Source organism: Falco rusticolus, chromosome 5 (assembly GCF_015220075.1).
Source record: "Falco rusticolus isolate bFalRus1 chromosome 5, bFalRus1.pri, whole genome shotgun sequence".
NCBI lineage: Eukaryota > Metazoa > Chordata > Aves > Falconiformes > Falconidae > Falco > Falco rusticolus.
In genome coordinates, this window is record NC_051191.1 from 57,381,116 (window position 1) to 57,393,517 (window position 12,402).

The 12,402-nt window shown below is 54.9% G+C and overlaps 1 protein-coding gene across 1 annotated transcript; it reads left to right on the forward strand.

Annotated features, from left to right (window-relative positions):
• The first annotated feature begins 323 nt into the window (after positions 1 to 323).
• Positions 324 to 11,698, forward strand: BAIAP2L2 (BAR/IMD domain containing adaptor protein 2 like 2). The gene is made up of 14 exons (XM_037390217.1): positions 324 to 522; positions 1,480 to 1,555; positions 1,861 to 1,947; positions 3,070 to 3,131; positions 3,738 to 3,809; positions 4,426 to 4,542; positions 4,949 to 5,095; positions 5,571 to 5,723; positions 6,196 to 6,334; positions 7,133 to 7,358; positions 8,329 to 8,400; positions 8,743 to 8,923; positions 10,767 to 10,807; positions 11,617 to 11,698. The coding sequence occupies exons 1-14, from the start codon at positions 484 to 486 to the stop codon at positions 11,690 to 11,692; spliced, it is 1,488 nt and encodes a 495-aa protein (XP_037246114.1). The 5' UTR covers positions 324 to 483; the 3' UTR covers positions 11,693 to 11,698.
• The last annotated feature ends 704 nt before the right edge of the window (positions 11,699 to 12,402 follow it).

Below are 12,402 nucleotides of genomic sequence, written 5' to 3' on the forward strand. Positions count from 1 at the left end.
CCTGACTCGTGAGGTGCCTCTGTGAGAGAGACCTGAAGATGCTCTGCTAGCACAGCGAGGCCGAGCAAGCCACCGCTGAGCAGCGACAGTGACAGAGGCAGCGAGCCATAAGGTGGTTGCTCTGGCAGGTGGCTGGCTCTGCAGGTGTCGGGGCAGGGAGAGCCGGGTACACGGAGCTGGCAATCAATAATGCAAAGAGGCAGTCACATGCCCTTGCTGGCTGTCACAGGATTCCTCTCTCCCCGGAGTCTGGTTACTTCCAGAGATCAAGTTCCAGCCTCTCGGCTGGTGAATTATTAAACTTCAGCAGTGCTCCATTCCCTTTGTACCGTGTCTGTGTCTTCCTGCTGCCCTTCCTTACCAGTGACGGGCTCTTTCCATCCAGCCGCTGTGCAGAAGCAGAGTCCTCTGGGCCAGTACAGCATCTTGTGCTCTCCTCCTTTGCTCCTTGTTTCTCTGCGGGAGAGGGAAAAGGCTCCAGATATGGACTTGTCCTACAGAACCACCATCTCCATCTACAAGGTGAGTGCCAGCACCGAAGGTTGCTCCGGTCTGCCTAGAGGAGACGTGCGGAGGGGAGGAGAAGAGCTGTTTTCTGCCAAAGGCTCCCTTGGGTGGGCAGCTGAGGGCTGGATCTGTCCCTGGGCTGAACTGTAGCAGCTCCTGCGGGCTCTGGGCTGTGTTTGAGAGTAGATGGCAGGTGGGGAGTGTGGTGTGGGTCTTAAGGCAGATCTGGGAAGGAGTTGGGCCACCAGGGTGGTTTGGGGAAAATGAAGGGTGACACACCTTTGTTCCTGGTAGGAAGGAGGAGTTCAGTCGGTTGTTTTCCCCCTTGCTGGAAAGAGCAGTCTGATCTCACAAACGCTTCCCTACACGCATTGATGCTGCACCAAGGGGGTGAGGGCTGGGAGACAGAGGAACTGCTTATTCCAGCCTCTGGTCTTCTCTGCTGTGGGCAATAAACACCTTTGCTAAGCACAGCAGGTAAGAGCAGAGTGGCTGGCCTGAAGCAGCCCATGCTTTCTCTTACTAAGCTTCTGAGGCTGGCAGTTTCCTGGCCAGGAAAAAGTTGTGTTCGTGCCTGGATAATAAGTGGTGGCCCTCACCCTGGCTGGCTCGGGGGTGAGGGAAAAGGCTGCTCAGATCCCCTTGCAGTTACTTCCCTGTCTACAGCGTGGGTGTGGGGCCTGGGGAGAGAGTCATCTTCAGGCAACCGCTTGGCTCTGCAGTGGGCTAACTCGCCCTCTGGCATTGCTCCTCTCCTGGCTGCCTGGAGAGGACTTGGGGCAGCTGAAGGTCCGAGTCCCAGCTACCTCCGATGCAGGGAGCCGACTTTGTGCATGGCTGCCAGCGTCACGGCCGGGGGAGCTCTCTGGGTCCCTGTTGCACCCGGCTGAACCACAGCAGGAGGGCATCGACCTGCTGAGGTCTCTGGGCCGTGAGGAAGACTGGTGCTAACGTGCTTCTGCCTGGCCACAGAGTATCCTGGAGCAGTTCAACCCCGCGCTGGAGAACCTGGTGTACCTCGGGAACAACTACCTGCGTGCTTTCCACGGTGAGTGGGGTCCTGCAGAGCCAGGGCTCCAGACCATGCTGCTGCATCTGTCCTGGGCATTCACTGTGCCATCACCCAGAACAAGGTTGCTGGTACCCATCCCCTCGCTGACATGTCCTGAGCTGCTCTTAAGCCCTCTTCTGCTCCAGGACCCACTGCTGTTATTAGGCACAGATGGGAAGAGATGGGGTACCCTTGCCTACAGGTGATGTACCGGGGGGTGGCTGTCCTGTGTACTGCTTGCTGGGGCTGGTGATGGTGGGAAGGCAGGTCAGATCCTCACCTCCCTTCTCCTCTCTTCACAGCATTATCCAAAGCTGCTGAAGTGTATTTTAAGGCGATAGAGAAGATTGGGGAGCAAGCGCTGCAGAGCTCCACCTCACACATGCTGGGTAAGCCTCTCCACTCACCATCCTCTTTCCTGTGATGAACCACAGTTACATTTTTTTGGACCCTTCCCCTTAGCTGGTCCCTTTCCAGGTACTGCGGGAAGGAATACAGCTCCTCTAAATGGTGTCTCACAGTGCCAGGCCCTGTCCAGGTGGTGAGAGTCAAATTTATTGTGTACCCTTGAATATCCCTCAAGGCCCCAGCACTCTGCCCTGTATCTCTCTGAGATCAATGACTGAGCTCAGCTCCTGGGATGGACCTTCAGCAATGGACCGCTCATGGAAACAAATGCTTGCTGAGGCATCCTACTCTGAGAGCTGAAGTTTTCATCTTGGAGGAACCAGTTTCCTCCTCCTCGCAAGTGTGAGGGAAATGCTGGAATGTATGGACTGACAACAGCTGATGGGATGATGTCCTCCTGAGCCTGCAGCCAGCTGAAATGGCAGCTTGGAGCTGAGGGGCTTACGCTCAGCAGTGCAAATTGTTCTGCAGCCTAATGGCAGCTGCTGAAAATATGTTCAGGGAACTGCTCTACTGCTAAACGTTTTAGTAAAAAGCTTCCAGCAGATGTGTCCCTTCTGCAGACTCCTATCATCATCTGCACCACCCAGCTAGCTCCTCTGCTCCCTGCTGTCAGTCTCTTCCTTTCCTGGTTTTGTAATACCAACCCTGGCGAAGCGGGACCATGCACAGCATCGGCAGCAGGTGCTGTAGCTGCCTTCCTGTAGGACAGCCAGAGCCATGCACTGCAGCTGGGGTGGCACTGGAGTTACAAATGGGGCCTGCAGGGGCTGTGGCAGAGCAGAGACCCAGCACCCAGAGCCCATGGCAGAGCCGAGGCTGCTGGTGGGCACCTGGGGCTGGAGCAGAGCACTGGTCTGGCAGCTTCGTGGGCTGGAGCAACCCTGCATTGGGCAGTGCCTGAGGAGTGGTGGTGGAGCTGAGCCCTGGGGAGGAAGGCTACTAGCCTCTCTCAGGGTGCAGAGAGCAGCGCTCTGCGATATCTGTTGGACTTTCACACCTGTATATCATCAGCTTGAGCTGCACACTGTGGTCTGCCTCCTTGGGCACACAAGGAAATGGCCACAGGATTTTTCCACCGTCTCCTGTCTCTTTCCCTGAAGGTGAAATTCTGATGCAGATGTCTGACACACAGAGACTCCTGAGCTCTGATTTGGAAGTTGTGGTGAGTGGTTTTCCTGAGCGCTGGTGCAGGCGGGGAATAAAGGGGCTTCCTTAACCACAGCTTGCCAGCATTTGCCCAGTTTGCCCTGTCTCCTGCCCTCTCACATGCCTGCTGGCAGGTGCCTGCTTCCTTGCTATCCCTGCTGCATGTGACAGAGGTGTGTTACAGAGCTGGCGTGCCCGCAGCCTGGCTGGTGTTCAGTGTTTGGTGTCCTTGGTGGACTGTTACCACCTCCTCACAAGTGCAGTGGAAGGTGTGCAGTAGACTGAGCAATGCCTGGCTCGGAACACATGGCAAGGCCATCCTCTCTTTTCCTGGGTGGCAGTGGTGGGACAGGAGTGGAGGGGCTGATAACCCTTCCAGATACTGCTGTTTGTGCCCATGCCAAAGCTTGAGGGATAATGGTCAGGTGGCTGCTGAGTGCCAATCCCCAAGCTGCAGGGCTGCTCCATGGTAGCCCTGATGTGTCCGTTTCTGGCTTCTGTATGGGGTCCAGGTGGCAAGAGTTACCAGCTCTGCAGGTTTTATGAGCCACTCCTCACCACAGTGCATGTAACACCCCATATGGTGAAGGGACAAGGGTGATGGCTCCTTTGCCTCTTCCAGGCTCAGACCTTCCATGTGGACCTGCTGCAGCACATGGAGAAGAACACTAAAATGGACGTGCAGTTCATCAGTGTGAGTGATGAGCTCCCTTCTCCTCCTCAGCCCTCCTTGTTTCCCCCTCCCCTCCACCCAAGGGCTTTGCTTCAGCATCTGGTGTGTTTCCTTGACTTTCCGCAGAAGGAGTTAAGGGGGGCTTATCTTCCTCTCCTTCATGGACCAACACCCCCCCCCACACACCTCGTTTGGCTGATGATGGAGAGCTAAAGAGGGAAGGCAACTGTTTTTTGTGCACTGGGACTTGCCAAATGCTTCAACTGGGCTAAGAGGCTAGGCATCCCAAAAGCAGAATTCCCAGCTTCTCCAAACTACAGCTTCTGCATGGGTGTACGTCCTGTGCTGCTGTGGCCCAGCTGGCCATGCTGGTGGGTAGTGTCACAGAGGGAGACAGAGGCCTGGGCTCCCAGTGCTGGGGGAGCTGGGTGCCAGTTCTTGCTCCTGAGATCTTGAGGTTCATCAGCACTATGGGGCCCTTTGAAGTGAAGGGCAAGGTAAAGAAAGACTTTATAAGAGGTCCAGGTGAAGTCTGATTTCAGGGGTACTCAGATGTTCAATCACTCATCAGAGCAGGACCCTTGCTGTATCACGGTGTGTCTCTGGTTCCTTATCAAGCCTGGTTTCTCCCTGGCAGGAGAGCCAGAAGCAGTATGCGCTGGAGTACCAGCGCAGAGCCACCAACCTGGATAAGTGCATGGCAGAGCTGTGGAGAATGGAGAGGGCCCGTGATAAAAACGTCCGGGAGATGAAGGTGAGCAGTGATTGTGGGAAGGGGAGCTGGAAAAAGAACTGGATGATTTCTCTGGAGCCAAGGCTTGATTTCTCAGCAACCTCATCCTTCCTTAAAAGCCAAGGGATTGACACCGACGTTCAAGAGACAGCAGGCTTATCTGGAAAGGAGGAAACTCCTTTTCCTCAGGGTGCTGCAGTCCTGTGGTGCTCACTCCTGCCAAGACCTTTCCTCATGCAGCAAGCCTCAGTGTGCAAGGTTTAATCCCTGGGATTCCGCTTTAGCTCCTCTGTGCTGCTCCAGCACTGCAAGCGGACTGGGAAGCTCGTAGACATGACCACCTGTTTCAACCCTTCCCCTGCCGTGTATGAGCCCCTTCTTCTGAACTTATGCTGATGCCTTCCTCCCTCTTTCCTTTGTGTTTCAGGAGAATGTGATGCGACTGTGCTCAGAGATGCAGGTGTTTGTCTCTGAGAGCCAGAGGGAGGCTGAGCTGGAGGAGAAACGTCGCTACCGCTTCCTGGCTGAAAAGCATCAGATGCTCTACAATACTCTCCTCCAGTTTTACAGCAGGGTATGGCCCTGGCATGCTGGGGGGCAGAGCTGGGGGAGCAGGCAGCATGGCTGGAGGAGAAGCATGCAGGAGGATGGAGCCAGGGCCAAGATGCCCCTTGGGTGAAGGCAACATCTGTGCATGGACTGGGCAGGAAAATCTATTTCATTTCTTGCTGGTCGTACTAAGTACAGGCTGGCTGTACTAAGCTAGGAGAGCCTGGCTGGGGCTGAGGATGGTGCTGACATGGGGGTTAGTTGGGTGTGTGCATGATGGGAGAGGTAAAGGTGATGTAGGTGTGTACAGCAGGGTCTTTGAAACCACAGGGTCTCTGCTGGAGGGTGCCATCCTAGAAATTCGCTCCTGTGGGGCTCTGTTTGGTCATTCCCACAAACCTAATTGTGGGAGCAGCTGGTCCCCAACCTGATGCACATGGCAGCCCTCGGTTCCCTCTGTAGCTGTCCTGCTTTGTCTGTCACTCCTTCTCTCTCCCCAGGCTCGGGGCATGATCCAGACTAAGGCACCACAGTGGAAGGAGCAGCTGGAGGCCAGCCGCAACCCCTCGAATAGCCACTCACAGGGTCTTCTCGCAGCCTCCCACAGTCAGGGGTATCCATCAGGCCGGCTCACCCCTACCCACCTCGAGATGGTGAGGACCCATGGACAGCCTTCACCTTGTTTGGTGAAACACTGGAGCAGGTTGCCCAGAGAGGTGGTAGATGCCCCATCCCTGGAAACATTCAAGGGTCAGGTTGGACAGGGCTCTGAGCAACCTGATCTAGTTGAAGGTGTCCTCCTGCTCATTGCAGGGGGGTTGGACTAGATGGCCCTTAAAGGTCCCTTCCAACCCAAGCTATTCTATGATTCTGTGGTGGTGAGGCTGCAGCTCCGCCTTTCAGGCTGTGGGGCACGGCCAGTCCTTGGCCAGCCTTGGTGGTACTGGCTACCTTGTCCAGCTTCTGTGGCCTTTCCTGGCCAAGATGAAGGGAAGTATGTGTATGGCCTGCAACAGGGGAATGTGCTGGGTTTGCCTTTCTAAGAAGGACTGAGTATCTCTCAGAGCATCTCCTGATTAACACAACCCCTGTGGATATGTGTTCAGCCTCCTTTCCTTCCAACAGCCCCAGAGACCCCTTGAGGACTTTTCTTCTCCCATAACTGGGAGTAGATCCAGCGTCTTCTCTGCAGAGCCTCCAGAAATGAGACTGTCTCCTCAACCAGAGCCCCCCAGGTGGCCATTGCGGAGGACACCATCAGCTAGTATGACATGGGTCTGGGAGCAATGCTGTGGGGACATAGAGGGGTTGGACCTCTCTGGGAACAGGGTTGGGTTTCAGGAGGGGCCACCACTCTATCAGACCACTGGTCCTCAGCCATATTCCAGGGCATGGTGAGAGGACAGTGTGTATGGGAGCTGTGGGGGCAAGGCTGAATGAAGCAGAGGGCTGAACTCAGGCTTCAAAGCAGGGTCCATCCGGGACAAGGCCAGGCTTCTTGTCTGGCTGTGTGAGGTGGGGAACCCCCAGATGTGCAATTTTCAAGGCTCCTTAAACCATGAGGGCTGGTGCTTACTGGAGTTCCCATTTTGGTAAAGCACCCGCCCTCATGCTACCGGATTAAATATGAGCCTGCCCTACGATACCCAGCCACTTAACCTGATGTCTAGCCTTAAAAATTTCAGCTTGAAGTGTTAAAAAAAAAAGGGGGGGGGGGGTGGTCAGGGAGGGAGAAAAATTACCCAAATAGTTGCTTTAGGTCTTTCCAGCTTCAGGGCTGGGAAGGGGGCCATCAGCCAGGACATGCAATGTCTATGCTCTAGACCTTTGGCCAAAGAAGAATAGTGCAAAGCAAGTCGTTTCGGCTTGAGTTGATTTTCTCTGCAAGATGAATGTTTTCCCATGCTTTGCCCATGCTATGCCTTGCTGTCTCCTTGCAGAGGAAGGCTGTCTACTCCTTCTCTAGAGTGATTATTTGACTGGGGAAGCACTGGTCCCTTCAAGGCAGTGTGGGTCTTGCAGGAGGATGCCAGACTCCAGCCAGACCCCTTTGTCCCTGCAGGTTTGCTCCCTACTGGCCGTACCTCCCGTTCAGGTTCCTTTGGTGAGGCCAGCAGCGGCAGCGAAGGCAGGAGGAGGAGCAGCACAGCGAGAGTGCAAGCTATCGTGCCCCACACGACTGGTGTCAACCGGACCCTGCTACGGTTTGACCCCGGGGATGTCATCACGGTGCTGATGCCAGATGCGCAGAACGGCTGGCTGTACGGCAAGCTGGAGGGCTCATCCACGTACGTGACTTTGGTGCTGTAAATGGTCCTGATGCAGGCTTGCTGGGTCTGAGGCTGGGAGGCTTAAGCCTGAAATTCTCTCCCTGCTCCCCTCCTGGTGTGGTCTGGGCACTGTGCCTCACCCACCATCTGGGTGGGACATCACCGTATCCTCAGCTGGGGGTTGTGCCTAGCATGGGGGCTCTCCAAGCCAAGGTGATGCGGTGGGGCTGGGCTAGTGTGGATGAGCTGCCTAAGAAAGCACTGGGGGCTTTGGGTAGAAGATCCAGGGATGCAGCGACCCCCTCCTGGCTTGCATGACTGAGTGACTTCTGTCATGAGATCCAGCTCAGGGCCACGAACTGCTGGAGTTACCTGAGAGGCCTGGCATTTCTCAGCTCACACCACAACTGCTGTCACAGCCTCCAGCACAGACATGGCATGGAAACTGCTGCACCCAGCACTTACTGAATTACTCTCCGTGGCACCACCGGTCAAAACCTGTGTGCAAAGTCTGCCCTGTTCCACACGGGACCCCTGCACCGTGCTCTGCAGGGAAGCTCACGCTCAGATGTGAGATGAGCAAGAGCAGTGCCTTTCTTTGCAGGGGTTTCTGGGGTGGAACTGTTTTACCCTGAGGAGAAAGGATTTCCACAGCTTCCTTGTGTTCTGGCCTTGGGTTCCTTGTGATCGTGCTCAGTCGGAGCATCTCTTCCTGGGTTGCACCAGCATTGCTACTGGGAGCGTGGATTTTGCATGGCCTCTGAGAAGAGCGAGTCCTGCTCCAAGGACTGTCTCTCCAAGGACAGTCTCGCAGTAACCCCGTGCCCCACCCAGAGGTGAAAGATGTGCAGGAACCCTGTCACACCCAGTGCAGCAGCAGCAGCAGCTTGGTGGATGTGTGGGGTGGGTGTAGATAGGAGTGCTGGACAGCTGGATCCGAAGAACCACAAACTGCGATTGCCTGGTCTCATTTGTGTCTGTGCCCTAGATGCGGCTGGTTCCCTGAAGCTTATGTCAAGCCTCTGGAGGATGCAAGAGAGATGGAAGAGCCAACCACCAGGTAACAGGAGAGTAACTGGCCAGGCAGGAGCTGGAGTGGCTCCTGGTAGGTCACTAACACCAGTGGGGTACTTGTTTGGGATGTGCCCCATGGAAAGCTGCAGTGCTCCCATGCTGGAACATCTGCTGAGAGCCTCACTGTGCCCTGAGATATCACAGGCTTACCTAGAAGGCTCCCCTGACACGTGCAGTATCTTCTCAAAGGCACTTGTGACTGGACCAGTCCAAGCCATGTGTATTTTCTCCAGAGACATCCCACAGACACATGTTGCAGCTAGCACCTCTGCTGCTCCCTATTCCTTGCTCTTTGATTCTCACCCTGCTGTCTTCTGCTCTTGCTCAGGTCCTTCCCACTGCGAAGCAGTCACAGTATGGATGACATCCTGGACCGTCCCAGCACTCCTTCCTCTAGCAATTACTGGCCTGCTGCGGCCCAGCCCAGTTTGCCAAACCCACCTCCCCTCTCAGTGGGTGCCAGCAGTCACCAGACTGGGGTAGCCACGCCAGTCAGTTCTGGCTCCAAGGTGAGTGCAGGAGGAGTGACCAGTGCGTGTGTGTGGAGTGGGCCACGTCTGACTTTCATCTTCCAACGCACACCTTTTCTGCATTGGCCTCTTGAGAAAGAAAAACACCTTCCAGATTTTGGTGTGTGGCTTCCCTCCCCGAGCTAAGGTGTCTTGCTAGCACTGGCCTTTCTCACCGAGTCTGTTTGCATGCCACCATGTCCTGGTGGCCCCTGCTGGTCAGCCTTGTGTGTGCAGATCCTCCGTGCCTGGCTTGCTCCCACAAGGAGCTGCTTCTCTGCCCCTGCCCTTCTTATTTCTCTCTTTTTTTTGCTCACCAGGGACCCTTCAGTTCAGTCCTATTCTCCATGACCTCCCAGCCTGATTTCTGGTGGCTCCAGGGCAGCACCTCTTTCTGCTAATAGTAGGACCATGGAGTGATCAGGCTGGGCTGGGTGACCAGCTAACAGAGATGCCATCCTTCTTCTCCCTTCAGAGAATGGAGAGGAGTTTCGTAGGAGTCCTCTTCTAAATTCAAGCAAGGGCTGGCGTAAAGTCACAGCTGGGGTAGGGGAAAAGCTAGGGGTAAAGGCTGAGGGCACAGCCGTTTTGGAAAGCCCTAGAACAAGTTGTGTCCGGCCCATGGCTTATGGATGGTGTGCTAAGGAAAGCCTCCGCTTAGTCACTGCTCCCAGCTGGGGGGAATTGACCGGTGAGGATGAAGTTGAGGGTAGTTAAAGGCAAGGACCTGGGAGAGGGAAGAGTGGTGCTGCCTGTGGCATGTTGCTCAGTCTCAGAGGAGGCTGAGAAACTTCATTTCTGGTCACTGCTTGCAAGCCAGCGCAAGGTTGCAAGCGACTGGATGGCTCAAAGGACTGAAAAATGCAACATTTAATTACTCTTTTTTTGCCTTTCATGTCCTCCTTTGTGGTTTCAGGGAACCTCAGGCCGCACAACACACAGGGGAACAGGCTCTGCAGCCTGTCCCCTGCTCTGGGTCACTGGTTTCCATCTGGTCCCAGGGCTAGGGCATAGAGATAGACCTGGGATTGAGCAGTGAAATGCGTAGAGCATTTGGAGTACCATGGCAGAGCAATTGACCCCTCACTAGAAGTTTTGAAAAACTTAGCCTTGCTCTAAACTTATGCCCAAGACATCCTCCAGTTGAGCCAGGAGCAAATGGATGTGTGTTTGATTCCCAGCTGGAACACATGTGGCTTTCTTGTCTGACACCAGCTACAGAAACTGGTGTTCTTTAGCAGGCCAGATGTCACTGATCTATCTGTTCACTAGCTACTGGCCAAGAATAAGGGCCACAGGGCCTAGGTCCATCTTTCTCCATCGGGTTGGTCCACGTTTAAGCAGGTTGTGGTGTGGGGTAGGTAGCTGCAGCTCCTGAGTTCCCTGTGGATGCAGGAAACATGTGAGGGCACTGATGAGATGGACTCTTTGCCCCAGGATGTGTGGCCAACATGAAGGGGGCATCTCTGGCTGTGCTGGCAGGGTGAAATGTAGCTCAGACTGTCACTGTTTGCTGTGCTCTTCAGACATGACACTTTGGGGATCTGAGCCATCTCCTTTCTTCCCCAAGACAAAGGGATGTGTCCTGGGGGAACAGGAAACCTGTGATGTAGGGACAACCCCCCACCACAGAAATCAGGGTGTTATCTGTAGTGGTAAATCTGTGGCCTTCTGCAAAGCTTGAATGAATAAGTAATCAGAGCCCTGTTAATAGGACTCGGGCTCCTAAATCACTTCAGTGTTTTGTGAAATCTTCCTCCATGTGTGCGGTGTCTCCTGCCCCACTTCTGTCTCTCCGTTCCCCACCCCAGATCGCTCACTGCTGCTTTTCTTTTAACTGCAGAAATCAGGAGTATTTGACCGGCCCCCTGAACTCTTCCCACGGTGAGTGAGGTGTGGAGCTCTGCTCTGGAATCATCAGACAGGGGAGGCATTATTCCAATGCTATTATTATTTAATCTTTTGGATTATCAAATGTGGGAGGAACAGGGAAGTGTCTGGAGGAAAGCAATGCACAACCCACCTCCCAGGACAGGAGGCAGAGCTGGGCGATTCTGGCCTCTGCTGACTGGGAAGGTGCTCTTCTACCTCAGGTAGAAGGTGTAGGACTTGAGCACACCAAGCATACGGCCAGACCTGCATGCTCCTTCCCATCCATTCCAGAAGAGCCACAATAGAAGCTCACAGCCTGAGCATGGAGCTACACGATTTGGGCAGCTCTACCTGCTTGGAAAGGGCTGAGGCATAAGGGACATGGCTTTTAGCTTTGATGAGCCAGGTCTGTGGAGATAAGACTTGCCATAAATCCCTGCTTTCCTTCCCCCTGCAACTGGGTTGGTGTCTCCGTGTTTCTGGCCTGGTGCTATGGCCTCTTTCTGCTCCCTCACCCCTTGCTTGGAGGGTCAGGGGCCACAAGTGTAGAGTGCTACTGCAAGGGACAGCCTTATGCTAGTCCCTTCTTCATCCTATGAGAGAGGGAGGGTGAGAAGCCCTGAGGAGAGTACCAGGGGAAACACATGGGAACCTGCAGCAGGGTGTGTTAAGGAGGGAGAAAACACACCTAGCAGCCAGCTTTGCCACACTCTCCTCCTGGGCTGGCGAGCAGGACTAAGTAGCCTTTGCTTGGTCAGTGGGACCCCTGCATGGTCTTTGCAGATTTTCCTGATGGTTGCCTGTTTCCTTTCTGCTTCCAGAGGTACCAACCCCTTTGCCACAGTCAAGCTGCGTCCCACAGTCACCAATGACCGCTCAGCACCCATCATCCGATGAAGTGGGGCTGCAGACAGTGGAGAATTTCAGCAGAGAAGGGGGAGGCATAAAAGTGACGCCCAGCTGGGCAGCAACCTTGTGCTACCACTCATGAAGTGACCTCTCTTTTCCACTGCCTTACCTCCAGGACATTGGGACCCATCTCACCTGGCTGTCTGGCATACTTAAGCCAGCAGCAGATCCCTGCTGCTTTTTTTCTATCACCCCCTGTCCCCCCTCCCCGTGTGATGTTACCATACTTGCATGGGAGATGTCTGGTGTCACTGGTGCTGGTGGCCGGGAGAGGGGATGCTGCTGGTGTGGGAGGTGGAGGGACAGATGGGTGAGATCATGGAGCACATGGGGCAGAACTAGCAGGATGGCAAAGGTGAAGCTTTGCTAGCCTGGCTGTGAGCAGAGAAGGACGTCTCGCCAAACAGTCCCTTTGGCAACCATGTCTGTCTGTAGTCCCATCTGCCCCTTCCTTTACCGGGCAGCCTGGGGCAAGGCAGGGGCAGGTGACAGTGCTGTCACTGCCCTGCTCTTTCCCCTGTTGTCCTGTGGAAAAGATTTGTGGTTTGTTTGTTTTTTTAATAAAATGGAGAACACCACTTCTGTACCCATCCCAGTGGCTGGGACATTGCCTCAGTCAGAGGACGCAGTGGGAGGCGGTTGGGGGGTCCCCGCCAGCACTGGGGCTGCGCTGGCTGCTCATGGTCAGGTGTTGAACG